The sequence below is a fragment of the Myotis lucifugus genome, unplaced genomic scaffold (genome assembly GCF_000147115.1).
Source record: "Myotis lucifugus unplaced genomic scaffold, Myoluc2.0 scaffold_4042, whole genome shotgun sequence".
Taxonomy (NCBI): domain Eukaryota; kingdom Metazoa; phylum Chordata; class Mammalia; order Chiroptera; family Vespertilionidae; genus Myotis; species Myotis lucifugus.
The window spans coordinates 1-13,285 of record NW_005875090.1 but is presented as its reverse complement, the minus strand read 5'-3'; the positions used below and the strand labels follow the sequence as shown (position 1 = coordinate 13,285).

The 13,285-nt window shown below is 48.9% G+C and overlaps 1 protein-coding gene across 1 annotated transcript; it reads left to right on the top strand.

Moving 5' to 3' along the window:
* Nucleotides 1-2,803: 2,803 nt before the first annotated feature.
* On the top strand, nt 2,804-11,675 carry LOC102418559 (mitochondrial amidoxime-reducing component 1-like; the record flags this gene model as incomplete). The annotated part of the gene is made up of 5 exons (XM_006108869.3): nt 2,804-2,977; nt 5,586-5,748; nt 7,331-7,471; nt 11,427-11,488; nt 11,577-11,675. Coding segments are annotated over 5 exons (616 nt in total), but the record flags the coding sequence as incomplete, so codon positions are not given.
* Between the last annotated feature and the right edge of the window lie 1,610 nt (nt 11,676-13,285).

The window sequence follows — 13,285 nt, the reverse complement described above, 5'->3', positions numbered from 1 at the left end:
TGTTGCATAATGGGTACAAGTGTCTGTGTGAGATGATCAAAGGTTTTGGGAATCGATAGTTGTGGAGAGCGGCTACAGTGTTTGGACAGGTGCAAGCCTCGGACTGATGAGAGGGCACAGTCCTCTCATGGCCACGTGCAAGTCCCAGCTTGGAGGGCAGAGCCCTCCCAGCACAATTATAGCCAAAAGTTACAGTTGTAAACTAGAACCTATGGTCCGAACACGTGGCCCCACGTGCCTGAGTGATGTGGGCTTGATAGAGTTCAGGTGCATGTAATTGAGTAGATTCGAAACCCACAAGAACGTTGTAACCACACCCTTACGTTGCCTCGTGGAATCTGGCTACAAAAATAAAGAGACGACTTACAGGCACAGATAGTGGTGGCGGTTGCATACCACTGTGGATGTACTTAATGCCACTGAGTTGTGCACTCAAAAATGCTTAAAATCACATTTTAAAAAAACATTTAGCCCTGGCCGGCTTGGCTCAGTGGATAGAGCATCAGCCTGCGAACTGAAGGGTCCCAGGTTCGATTCCGGCCAAGGGCACGTGCCTGGGTTTCGGGCTCAATCCCCGGTAGGGGGGCGTGCAGGAGGCAGCCGATCAGTGATTCTCTCTCATCATTGATGTTTCTATCTCTCCTTCTCCCTTCCTCTCTGACACCAATAAAGAAATACATTTAAAAAAATAAGTAAATAAATAAAAACATTCATTCCCTATTGATGGACACTAGGTTGCTTCCGCCCTTTGGCATCATGTGTGAAGAATGCTGCTGTGACCATCGGTGTACACGTCTCTGAGTCCCTGTTTCTAGTTCTTTCGGGTGTATACCCAAGAGTATGCCGGGTATTTCATGTTATATAGATTAAACTGCAATAAAAAATTTAAAAAAGAGAGAAAGGCAGGCAGGTGTGAGGGCACAGGGAGGTGACCACACCGGCCTAGCTGCAGGGTTAGGGGGCGACGGAGTCAGGTTTGTATTTGAGAAAGACCAGACACCGTGGTTACTAGGCAGGGTTACTAGAAAGAATATTCATGTGCTTGGAACCAAGGACTTGGCCCAGGGAAGACCCCTGTCCATATCCAGGGTGAGGGGCTGATGAGAGGGTAGTTTAGGGAAGAGCTTACACTGACCTCCTTCTAGAGTAGCCGTACACCTCAACCCTGATGACTGGCTGAGTCTCAAAGTACCTGCCATATTTTCTTCCATATATATATGTACTAGAGGCCCGGTGCACAAATATGGTGCACAGGTAGGGTCTCTAAGCCTGGCTGGCGATCAGGGCCGATTGGGCCTTCCAGCTGCCAGCCAGGGCCTTCCTTCATTCCATGCCGCTCCCTAGTGGTCAGTGCATGTCATAGCAAGCGGTCGAACTCCCGTGGGGACAATTTGCTTATTAGGCTTTTATATATATCGTTTGATTTTACAGAGAGGAAGGGAGACGGATAGCGAGTTAGAAATATTGATAAGAGAGAAACATCGATCAGCTGCCTCCTGCACACCCCCTATTGGGGGATTGAGCCCCCAGCCAAGGTACATGCCCTTGACTGGAATCGAACCCGGGACCCTTCAGTCCGCAGGCCAACATTCTATCCACTGAGCCAAACTGGTTAGGGCCATATTTTCTTCCTATGTCTACAGATCCCCATAGAACAAGCTCACCTCTACATTGGTAATCATCTAATCTGGTGTGAACCGAAATTACCCAAACATCATTATGTGTAGCTCCCTTGGGAGCCGAGAGGCAACTTTCTGTTGCTCTTATTCCTCTCTTTTTTTCTTTTTCTTTTTTCTTCTCTTTCTGGGAAGTACCTCTAGGCCAGGAGTACTGGCCAGAAATACCATTGTCCCTATTAACAATAGACCTTTCGGTAAATTGCAGAATTCACAGTTCTGAATACAGAAACATTACCTTTTTTTGAAAGGGGGGCGGTGGCTTTGGCAAGGCGTATATGGCATTGAATGCGGTCAGCTGAACTCCAGGCTCTGTGAACAATATAGCAAGAGCCTTGGTACCTCATCGTGCAGGAGCCCTACTGTGTGTCAGCCTCTGCGGGCCTTGAGGGCTTTCTGGGAAATACATTATTGTCATTTCCTTGGGGCAGGTTGAACGAAAGTGATCAGGCTTTCATTTGAGATGAAAATGTAACTCACATCTCTGATTTCTGTGCCCTCCATCAAGGAGCTCAAAAATGTCCTGTAGAAATTATGTCAGATGCTTGAGTGGCTATGAGACCTGTTGAAATGAACTGACAGACTCAGTCTTGCTGGGCTGCTGAGCTGATGGTTCGGACAGACCCACACAATCACTCACACAGCAGGCTAATGGGGAGGGATTCAGAGGCCCTGCAGACGGGCAGCCTGTCATGGCGGTCTGCTGAGAACCAATATCAGTAGTAATTAATATAAATGGAGAAGTCTGGTCAGAAGGCTGAATTGGGCTCTTTGATATTCACAGGGTGAATATTTGCATTTTATTACCTACTGCTGACTCAATGGCCTAAAGCGGACTCCCCCAACCTGATAATCTTACTGTTTACCTAAACAATCACCTTTGATATGCCTGTTGGCATTCCTAAAAGGCAATTTTTTATTCTAGTAAATAAATGCAGATGGGAACGGAGACTCAGGGGAACTTGGTCTCTTGCACCAGGCTCACAACTGGCTTCCCCCATGATTTCAAATTTATATTTCTTGTCTTGTGTTTTAATTTGCACATCAGCCCTTTCTCCAAGTCTTTGAACCCGAGGCCACGCTGGCCGTGGCTTCACAGCGGTCCATGCACATCTCGTCTTTTGCAGGTTTTGGCTGGTGATCAACGAGGCGGGGAACATGGTGACTGCTCGCCAGGAGCCTCGCCTGGTCCTGGTGTCCCTGACCTGCGAGGGGGACACCCTGACCCTCAGTGCAGCCTACACACCGGACCTGCTGCTGCCCATCGAGACGCCCGCCACCAACCCCGTGCTCAAGTGCAGGTAAGCTGCTGGCCTTTCCTAGCCCTGGCGCGAGTGTTTGGAGAAAGTTCAAATTTCGGAGGGAAGCCCCAGAAAGGTGGTCAGCAATGAGCTATGGATCCCACGTCCTCAGGATCATGAAGGTTCAGAAATGGGTGTTCATGTGGGGTTGACGGCCATAGAAGCCCCGTGTTGGAACACCCAGGGGACATCAGCGAGGGACAGATGACACCCCCAGAGGCTGAAGGACCAGCGTGGGGTGGGAGTGACTGGGGGGAGGGGCCTGGAAGAGGTGAGAATAGACCGATGGATGGCCTTGGACTGGCCCTACTCTGCCTGGAAAGACGAGGAACCTTCCCAGTGTAAGTGAGGGAAGGGGGACAAATGGCTGTGTGACCCGTGATATTCAGGTCTAATAAAAGGAGGTTCCAGAATAGAAACAGGCAGCTGGGATCTGCAGCCACCGGGGGTCGGAGTCCCAGTGGGCGGGAGAGTCAGCCAGGACCCCCTCTACCCCCCAACGTCAGAGGGGCGACAGGAAGCAGTGATTCCGGGGAAACTAGCATGGCTTCTGAGAAATCAGGCGTAGAGATGGGTTTTTTATCCTCTTGTGGGGAAAATTAAAATGTGGTCTAATTACACGTTTGTTCCAGTTGTTGCATTTTTAACTAGAAATGCTAAAGGTAATCCATATTGTAGAGCGTGTCACATCAAAAAATGTAGTTAGCCGAAAAGGTCCAAGACCCCCGAAAGTTCATAGGATGCAACCAGTTATATAACCAATATAATTTCTAGAATACCTGGAGTTTTAAAACATAATAATATGCTTCTGTTATAATTGGTGTGTTTTATTCTGATTATAAAACAAATATATATTCATAGTTGAAAAATTGGAAAATACCACAAAAAAGAAAAAACAAAACCCATCTGAAATAACTATAGTTAATTTTTTGCCATATTTCCTTTCTGTTTCTATGGCTAATATATATTTTTTTTTCAAGAGAGAATTTTATTTTATTTTTTTTCAGTTTTGCCAATTTTATTGAACCAATAAAATTCCTACTAATAACAATGAAATAAATTTTTGCAAGTATAAATGTGATACAGTTTAACAAAACCCATTGTTCTGTACCTATAAATAGATTTTCAAAATGTCATAAAAATTATGGCTAATATTTTTAAAACCAAATTGAAATGATTCAAAAAAAAATCAGAGTTTTGAATACTGTTATATACTTGTCGATAAATTAAATATTTTCTTATATCATTAAAAAAATCTTCTAAAATACCATTTTTTATGTTGGAAAAATGTTGCCTTTCTGCATTTTAACACGTCCCCACTTTTAGACATTTGAATTGTTTTTCATTTTTTTCCAGGTATGAGGAAGAATGTGATAAATATCTTCACTAGAGGCCCGATGCACGAAATTCGTGCAAGGAGCTCGGCCCTGGCAGCCGCAGCAGCTCGCCTAGGCCCTCGCAGCCCCGGCTTCGTCCGGAAGGTCGTCCAGAAGGACATCTGGAAGGACATCCGGAAGGTCGTTCGGCTGTCCGGTCTAATTAGCATATTACGCTTTTATTATTATAGATAAGTCTTTGTTAATACCTCTTATTATTTCCTTAGGGGGGGAAATTTAGCAGTGGTTTTGTTAGAATCAAAAGCTATTGAGCTTTTGATATATTCTTTTGCAGAATGGTTATACCAGCTCTATAGCCACGAGCGATGTATTGGGCATATCTCTCTCATTACATTCTGACAGTTATGGTCAAAGATATTTCGCCATTTGTATGGGGGAAATGGGGATTTCATGTTGATTTAATGTGCATTTTAATATGCCTATTGCAATTTGTATTTCACGTCTGTCTGTATCCTGGCTCCTGTTTGCCACGGTTAGGTCGTTACCCATACTCTTTCGTGGTGAACATTTCTATCCCTTAATTTTTAATCCATTTGCAATGGCGTGACCTTTTGCATGATCCCGTACAGGCTTTGGCCTCTGCCCCAAAGACCAAACCAGAACCTGTTTGGAAATTGCAAAAGAGAAATGCTCAGACTCTCAGGGCAAAGATGTCCAGAATCTGCTGGTCCGTCCTACCCAAAGTCACCTACAAATTCAGTGCAATCCCGACCCAAATGCCAATGCCATTTGCCACAGAAATAGAAGAGTACAATCCTAAAATTTGCATAGAACTGTGAATTACCCTGAATAAAGCAATCTTGAGGGGGGAAAAAAAAAAAAGAACAAAGCTGGAGGCAACCCACTTCCTGATTTCAAACCATACTACAAAGCTACGGTAATCAAAACATTACCGGCATAAAAATACTAGACAGCAGGTCAACGGAACAGAATCAAGAGCCCAGAAATAAACCCACGCCTACAAAGTCGCTTGATATTTGACAAAAGAGCCAAGGAGTAATCGCTGGGGAAAGGACAGTCTCTTTGAGAAATGGTTTTGGGGAAAGTGGATATTCACAGAAGCGGGGACAGGCTAACATCAGGTCTCCTGATAATGGAGGAATGACGGGGACGTCACAGGGTGGGGCAGGGTCTCTGATACGGGTGGGGCATGGTCAGGGCCCCAGGTTTGCAAAGCCAGGCCCTCTCTTAGCTCCTGCCGCCCCCTGCAGGGTGCACGACCTGGAGATCGAGGGCCGGGACTGTGGCGAGGCGGCGGCCCAGTGGATCACGAGCTTCCTGAAGACCCAGCCCTACCGCCTGGTGCACTTCGAGCCTCACATGCGACCAAGAAAGGCCCACGAGATGAAGGATGCGTTCCGGCCCACGGACCAGGTGAGAGAGCGCCCTTGGTCTTGGCCCTCCGGTGACCGATGGGAGGCAGGCTTCCTCGGAGCGGAGAGCCCCTTGGGCGGGGCGCATGTCTGCTGAGCTCAGCGCTGTGGTTTTGCCTGGTGCCCCCCCACCAGGCGAGCGGCCACCCCCAGGCAGGTCCCCTCCCACCCTGGTGATTGGGAAGACGCCTGCATTTTTGGCCACAAGCATCCCCTTGCTGTTTACAAAAGCCTGCTGGTGCGCCTGGCTTCCAGAACTGGTCTGTGGCAGTAACTTCTGCTCCATTCTGTGGCTGCATCCATCTGGCCTTTTATTATTATTATTATTATTATTATTATTATTTTAAATTCTCACCCGAGGATGTTTTTCCATTGATTTTTAGAGAGAGTGGAAGAGAGAAGGGAAGACAGAGAGAAACATCGATGTGAGAGAGACACATCGATTGATTGGTTGCCTCCTACACGTACCCCAACCAGGGCCTGGGCCAGGGAGGAGCCTACAACCAAGGTACATACCCTTGACCGGAATCGAACCCGGGGCCCTTCAGTTTGCAGGCTCATGCTCCGGGTCTGGCCTTTTTACAGTTTGCAGTTGGGGTCAGATCACCGTGGGGCACATGGGTGTGTGTCTGGCGACCCACAGACTTAAAATGACTACACCGGCTCTTCCAGGAACAAGGCTGACTCAGTGGGGTTGGGAGCACATTGTTGTGTAGTTCCATTACTAGGGCCACTACACAAGTCACCATCAGCAAGAGTCTTTTTTTTTTTTTTAATTGATTTCAGAGAGGAAGGGAGAGGGAGAGATAGAAACATCAATGATGAGAGAGAATCATTGATTGGCTGCCTCCTGCACGCCCCCTACTGGGGTCCGAGCCCGCAACCCAGGTATGTGCCCTTGACCAGAATCGAACCCAGGACCCTTCAGTCCGCAGGCTGACTCTCTGTCCGCTGAGCCAAACCAGCTGGGGCCAGCAAGAGTCTTTAACACTGATGTGCAGGTTGCATAAAAAATAAATACCCGTGGAATCGGTGAATGATTTTTTATCCACACACAATGAGGTCGTCGAGCCCAACCGCCTTACTAAACGTGAGAAACTAGAGGCTTGAAATGCTGGAGTGACCTCCCCAAGGGCATCTGCCCACTGACAGCTCCAAGATCCCAAGTTCATGTCCACTTCACTCCATCATATAAATCCCGTTACCTGCAAGGCCTTCCGAATCACTGTGACTTTTCGATAAAAAGGCCCGGCCTGCGTGGCTCAGTGGTTGAGCATCGAACTATGTATGAGCCAGGAGGTCTCGGTTTGCTTCCTGGTCATGGTAAGGGCCTTGGGTCTAAGGCTCGATCCCCAGCGGGAAGTGTGCAGGAGGCAGCTGATCAGTGGTTCTCTCTCATCATTGATGCACTTGATGTTTCTCTCTCTCTCTCCCTTCTTCTCTGGGATCAATAAAAATACACTTAAAAGGAACTAGAGAAATATTTAGAGAGATTGGGGGAGGGAGAAGGGAGGGTCCCACGGACTAGACCCGCCGGACCTCTGCGAAATCCTTTGTGTAAGAACAATTTGTCTCTTCATCAGATCGCGTACTCTGACGCCAGCCCGCTCCTGATACTGTCCGAGGCTTCGCTGGCCGATCTCAACTCCAGGCTGGAGAAGAAAGTGCAGGCCATGAACTTCAGGCCCAATATCGTCATTTCGGGGTGTGGCGTCTACGCAGAGGTAACACTAGCCTTCCTTGCCTTTTCCCTTGGACTTAACTTTTTTTTAAAGGTCCGAGAGTCTTTGAAGTGACATTAGATTATTTCTGAGGATGCATTATTTATTGGCCCTGCACAGCACAGCAGTTCATTTTTCAATTTCCTGTGCACCCGATCAGTGTTGGGGGGGCGGTCACAGATATAGACAAGGCAGAGATGTGCTTTGGGGAGCAGTTCCGGGTCTGAGGTGTCCTAGGAGAGTTCCCAGGAAGCAGATGGGTTTTTGAACCAGGTTTCCTTAGCAGAGAGCCCGTGAGGCGTGGGACCCTGGGACAGGGACGGGGGGAGTGCTCCCGTCTGGTGGAAGGTGCTTTGCTGGTTGGCCGATGGCCTCTTGGGGAAGACTGGCCTTCCCACCGCGGCTGCTGGAGGCTCAGTTTTTACATCAGAATCCCGGGAGGACACACACATTCAGTGCGTAGCAGCCTCGGTCTCCACGCATGCTTCTGGCCTGTTCTCTGGACCCTTCTCCACCCTGAAGACCCCTAATGAGCATCCTTGCTCCCTTCTTTTCCACGTGGATGCTAATCTCAACGTCAGGAGGTCCGAGACTGAGGGCTGAGTTTCCCCCAGCGCCTGCTCCGCCCAGCCTGGCCCGTCTCAGTGCCTGGTGGCTCTGACTCCCACATACCGACTCCCATGTACTTGCTCAGGCCCCAGACTGGGACCCCCCCCCTCCCCCGCCTTTTTTCTTCTCTCTCTCATTTTCCACATTCAAATGGTGGACAAATCCTGGTGGCGTTGTCCTCCCGTTCTCCTCCTTGCCCTCCCTGGGTGGGCCATGTCACCATCCTCTCTCATACGCTGCTCTCCCTGCTTCTACCCCAGTGATGGCGAACCTATGACACGCGTGTCAGAGGTGACACGCGAACTCATTTCTTGGGTTGGTTTTTCTTTGTTAAATGGCATTTAAATATATAAAATAAATATCAAAAATATAAGTCTTTGTTTTACTATGGTTGCAAAGATCAAAAAATTTCTCTATGTGACACGGCACCAGAGTGAAGTTAGAGTTTTTCAAAATGCTGACACGCCGAGCTCAAAAGGTTCGCCATCACTGTTCTAGCCTGAGCAACGCCACCATCGTACATGGTCAGAGGACGCCTGTAAGTCACCTCCCTGTCACCCTCCTGATTTCCCATCTCTCTTCAAGGAACACATGGCATCTTTACAGCGCCGGTTGAGGCCCTGTGTGATCCCGCACCCGGCCAGCTCCAGGCTCCGTGTCCTGTCGCTCCCCTCTTCTCTCTGTCTCTGCTCCAGCCACACTGGGCTCCTTCCCACCCCAGGACCTTTGCACTTGCTGGTGCTTCTGCCGGACATACCTTCCCTCACACATCTCCGTGGCTCACTCCCTTACCTCTTCACTTCCCTGCTGGTCACCTCGAAATCTTGCCCTTTGCCCCACTTACAATCCCCTGACCTGACCTTTTAAAAAAAATTTTTTTTTTTATTGATTCATTTTAGGGGAGAGAGAGAGAGATGTTGATTTGTGGTTTTACTTAGTTGTGCATTCATTGGTTGATCTTGTATGTGCCCTGACCGGGGATCGAACCTGCAACCTTGGTACATGGCACAGGGCTCTAACCAACTGAAGTACCTGGTCAGGGCGCCCCTGGCCTTCTTTAAAAGCCCAGATTATAAGCCCCCTCCTCGGAAACGTCTCTGATCACCTCCAGGTCCTGTGTCCTGGTAGGAGGGCTTTCGTGAGCTCTTCACTGGCATTTAACACAGCTCTGGGCCCGCAGTGTGCACTGAACAAACAACAGTTTCTCCTTTTCGTCCCCTTTGCCAAGTAGATTCCTGATATGGTGGAGTTTTTTACCTAATTTACCTGTGAATCAATTCCTAACAGTTTTTTAAAAAATATATTTTTATTAATTTCAGAGAGGAAGGGAGAGGGAAAGAGAGACAGAAACATCAATGATGAGAGAGCATCATCAATCGGCTGCCTCCTGCACGCTGCCCACTGGGGATTGAGCCCGCAACCCAAGCGTGTACCCCTAATCGGAATCGAACCCGGGCCCTTCCAGTCCGCAGTCCAGTGCTCTATCCACTGAGCCAACCCAGCTAGTTTGAAACTAACAGTTTTCATCGCACATAAAAGGGCCTCTAGGACTATTGCTTAAACTAGGTTTCCTAACTGGAACTCCTTTCTCTCCCTTTGGATCTTTCATGTTTTTATATGATGTCAGTGCCCCCTGGTGGGGAAATGTACACAGAACAGGCTGAGGCTGCTCTACACCGAGCTGTCCAGCTTTCTGGGCTGTTGGTGAAATATGCAGTTCAGAGGCCCATTTCCTGATTTAAAAGAAAAACCTGCAAATACACATACCAAGAATAATACACACTGCCCGGCCAGCGTGGCTCAATGGTTGAGCATCGACCTATGAACCAGGAGGTCACGGTTCGATTCCTGGCCAGAGCACATGCCCAGGTTGTGGGCTCGATCCCCAGTGTGGGGCGTGCAGGAGGCAGCCAATCCATGATTCTCTCTCATCGTTGATGTTTCTGTCTCCCTCTCTCAATCTCCCTTCCTCTCTGAACTCAATAAAAATACATTTTTTTTAAAAAGAGCAATGTAGACTCTTAGAGGTAAAATTCTGAGTGTGGAGCTCTGCCTCGGGGTTATGATCCACAAAGTACCGGGCAGGTCCCTTTGAACTCCGGGCTTTTATCTTCAGGCCGAGGGCCGAGGGCCTGCCTCTGAGGGTAGGAAGGTCAGGCTGCAATCAGATGTTCCTGTCTTCCCATATCCTTCCTTCTAATGACGGCCGGAGGCACCGCCCCCCCCCATGCGTCCTTGTGCCTTTCACAATCTCCACCCGGAAGACTCGGTTCAGATCCCACCTTTCCCATCAAACCTCCCGTGACCCCAGCAACCTGAAGATCCGCTCTCTAAACCCCCAGAACGCTGCCTCGTACTGTTACACCAGCACCTGCCCTGAGACCTTCTAAGGCAGCGGTTCTCAACCTTCCTAATGCTGTGACCCTTTAATACAGTTCCTCATGTTGTGGTGACCCCCCAACCATAAAATTATTTTCGTTGCTACTTCATAACTGTAATGTGGCTGCTGTTATGAATCGTCATATAAATATCTGATATGCAGGATGTATTTTCATTGTTACAAATTGAACATAATTAAAGCATAGTGATGAATCACAAAAACAATATGTCATTATATATGTGTTTTCCGATGGTCTTAGGCGACCCCTGTGAAAGGGTCGTTCGACCCCCAAAGGGGTCGTGACCCACAGGTTGAGAACCGCTGTTCTAAGGCCTTTCCTCCGTGTCTCTGGGACTTTTAAAAAGCACGCTGGCTGTTCAGTGTTTCACATTTGTATGTCATATCTCCCCTGCTGGGTCGGAGGGCGCGCAGTCCATTGATTCGATTTGTCCTGAAAAGTAGGCGCCAGCGCCCCCGGCCGGCCATAGGGGAGCTTCCTGGGCTGGGCGCTTTGTGAGCCTCCAGTGCAGACGCAAAGGGAACATGGCTATTGGGCCTGCTGCTAATTTGTCCCCATCCGGCCGGAGGAGGTACAGACTCACATGAGCAGTGACTGAAAGGTCTTAATCCACCTCAGTCGCACACAAAGATCTGACACAGCCTCTCCAGACCCCCTCCTCGCTTTCCCCCACTCCTTCTGCCCCCTTACTTCCCCGCCCCTTTGAGCCCGGCAGCATCAATCAGGGTGGCTTCCTGTAGGAGGCGGGCTTCCATCACAGTTTGCCAAGTGAGAGGAAAAGGGGAGCATTTCATTTCAGGTGAATGAACTGACACAGGAAAGGCAGAGAGAGGGGCAGGAAGGGGCGTGTCTTCACGGGACTGATGTGAACTCTGCCATCTTGGATGCGAGGGACACGTGGGGGCGAGGGCTCCGGAGTGCTCACGTGACCTTTGCGTCCTGTCCCCTAGGATGCGTGGCACAAGCTTCTTATTGGGGACGTGGAACTGAAGAGGGTGATGGCTTGTTCCAGGTAAGACCCTTCCGCCACTGCCCGGGACAGGGAGGGGCGGGACAAGGCCCCTCTGTCCCCGTGTGATGCTCTGTGTCTGTGTGTGCAGGTGCGTTTCAACCACCGTGGACCCGGACACGGGCGTCATGAGCAGGAAGGAGCCGCTGGAGACCCTGAAGAGGTAGGAATGGGCTGTAATATCCCTAAGTAGAAGCAGTGAAACGCCACCACACACACACACACACACACACACACACACACACACACACACACACAGCTTTAGAGCTGATGGGCCCTAGGGATTGGGATCTGGGAAATACGGGGCGGGGGGGGGGGGGGGCTGGTCCCCAGGGTGCCTGCTTGCACACATGGTTTTATTTTTCCTTGAGAACTCATGATGCAAACAAACCAATTAAAAAACAGACTCACGTTGTTTAGCTATTTTGGCACATTTTATCACGGACCAAGTATTAGATGATACCAGAATGTATTAGGTGTGATAATGGCATTGTGGGGATGCGAGACACGTTCATATGTTTAGAAGAAGGTGTGGGGAAGTGACATGATGTCTGGGATGTGCTGCAGATTATTTTAGCAAAAAAAAGAAACAAAAACAACCAAAGAGACATGGGAGCCCTGGCTGGGTTGCTCAGTGGTTAGAGCGTTGGCCCATGGACTGAAGGGTCTTAGGTTCGATTCTTGGTCAAGGGCACGTACAATCCTCAGCCCCAGTCAGGGGTGTGCAGGAGACAACGAATCGATGTGTCTACATTGATGTTTCTCTCTCCCTCTCCCTCCCTCTCTTTCTCGCCCACTTTCTCTAAAATAAAAATTTTAAAAAATCAATGGAAAAAATATCCTCGGGTGAGGATTAACAACAACAAAAAGTAACATGGGGAAAAAAATGTGTCAAAATCTTGATAAATAGAATCTGGGTGATAACTGGATTAATTGCACTATTCTTCTTTAAAAAAAAAACATACATATATATATGTATATATATATTATTGATTTCAGAGAGGAAGGGAGAGGGAGAGAGAGACAGAAGCATCTATGACAGTGGTTCTCAACCTTCCTAATGCCGCAACCCTTTAATACAGTTCCTCATGTTGTGGTGACCCCCAACCATAAAATTATTTTCATTGCTACTTCATAACTGTAATGTTGCTACTGTTATGAATCGTAATGTAAATATCTGATATGCAGGATGTATTTTCATTGTTACAAATGGAACATAATTAAAGCACAGTGATTAATCACAAAAACAATATGTAATTATATATGTGTTTTCCGATGGTCTTAGGCGACCCCTGTGAAAGGGTCGTTCGACCCCCAAAGGGGTCGCGACCCACAGGTTGAGAACCACTGATCTATGATCAGAGAAAATCATTGATTGCTGCCTCCTACACACCCCCTGCTGGGGACTGAGCCTGCAACCTGGGCATGGGCCCTGACCAGGAATCGAACTGTGACCTCCTGGTTCATAGGCCGACGCTCAACCACTGAGCCACACAGGCCGGGCTCTGGGTGTTGTTCTCCATGAAGCAGCAGGCAGGGCAGAACTGGATGGTTCTGTGTCCCACCAGCCAAGCCACTGGGGGAACCGACCCTCATCCTTTCCTGTACGTCAGGTTCTCTCTGCCACTAGCATGTCCCTTGGCGCCCGGCACCCTCCCCTGTGGATGTCAGAGGTGCCTGCGTGGCCGGGCACAGCCTCCCGAGAGCCCCCCGTGCGTTGGGCCGCTTCTCCGGCTCTTCGGCGCCCCCCTCCCCCTCCATGGGAGCCTCTGTTTACAGAGGACCATTGATCCAAACACA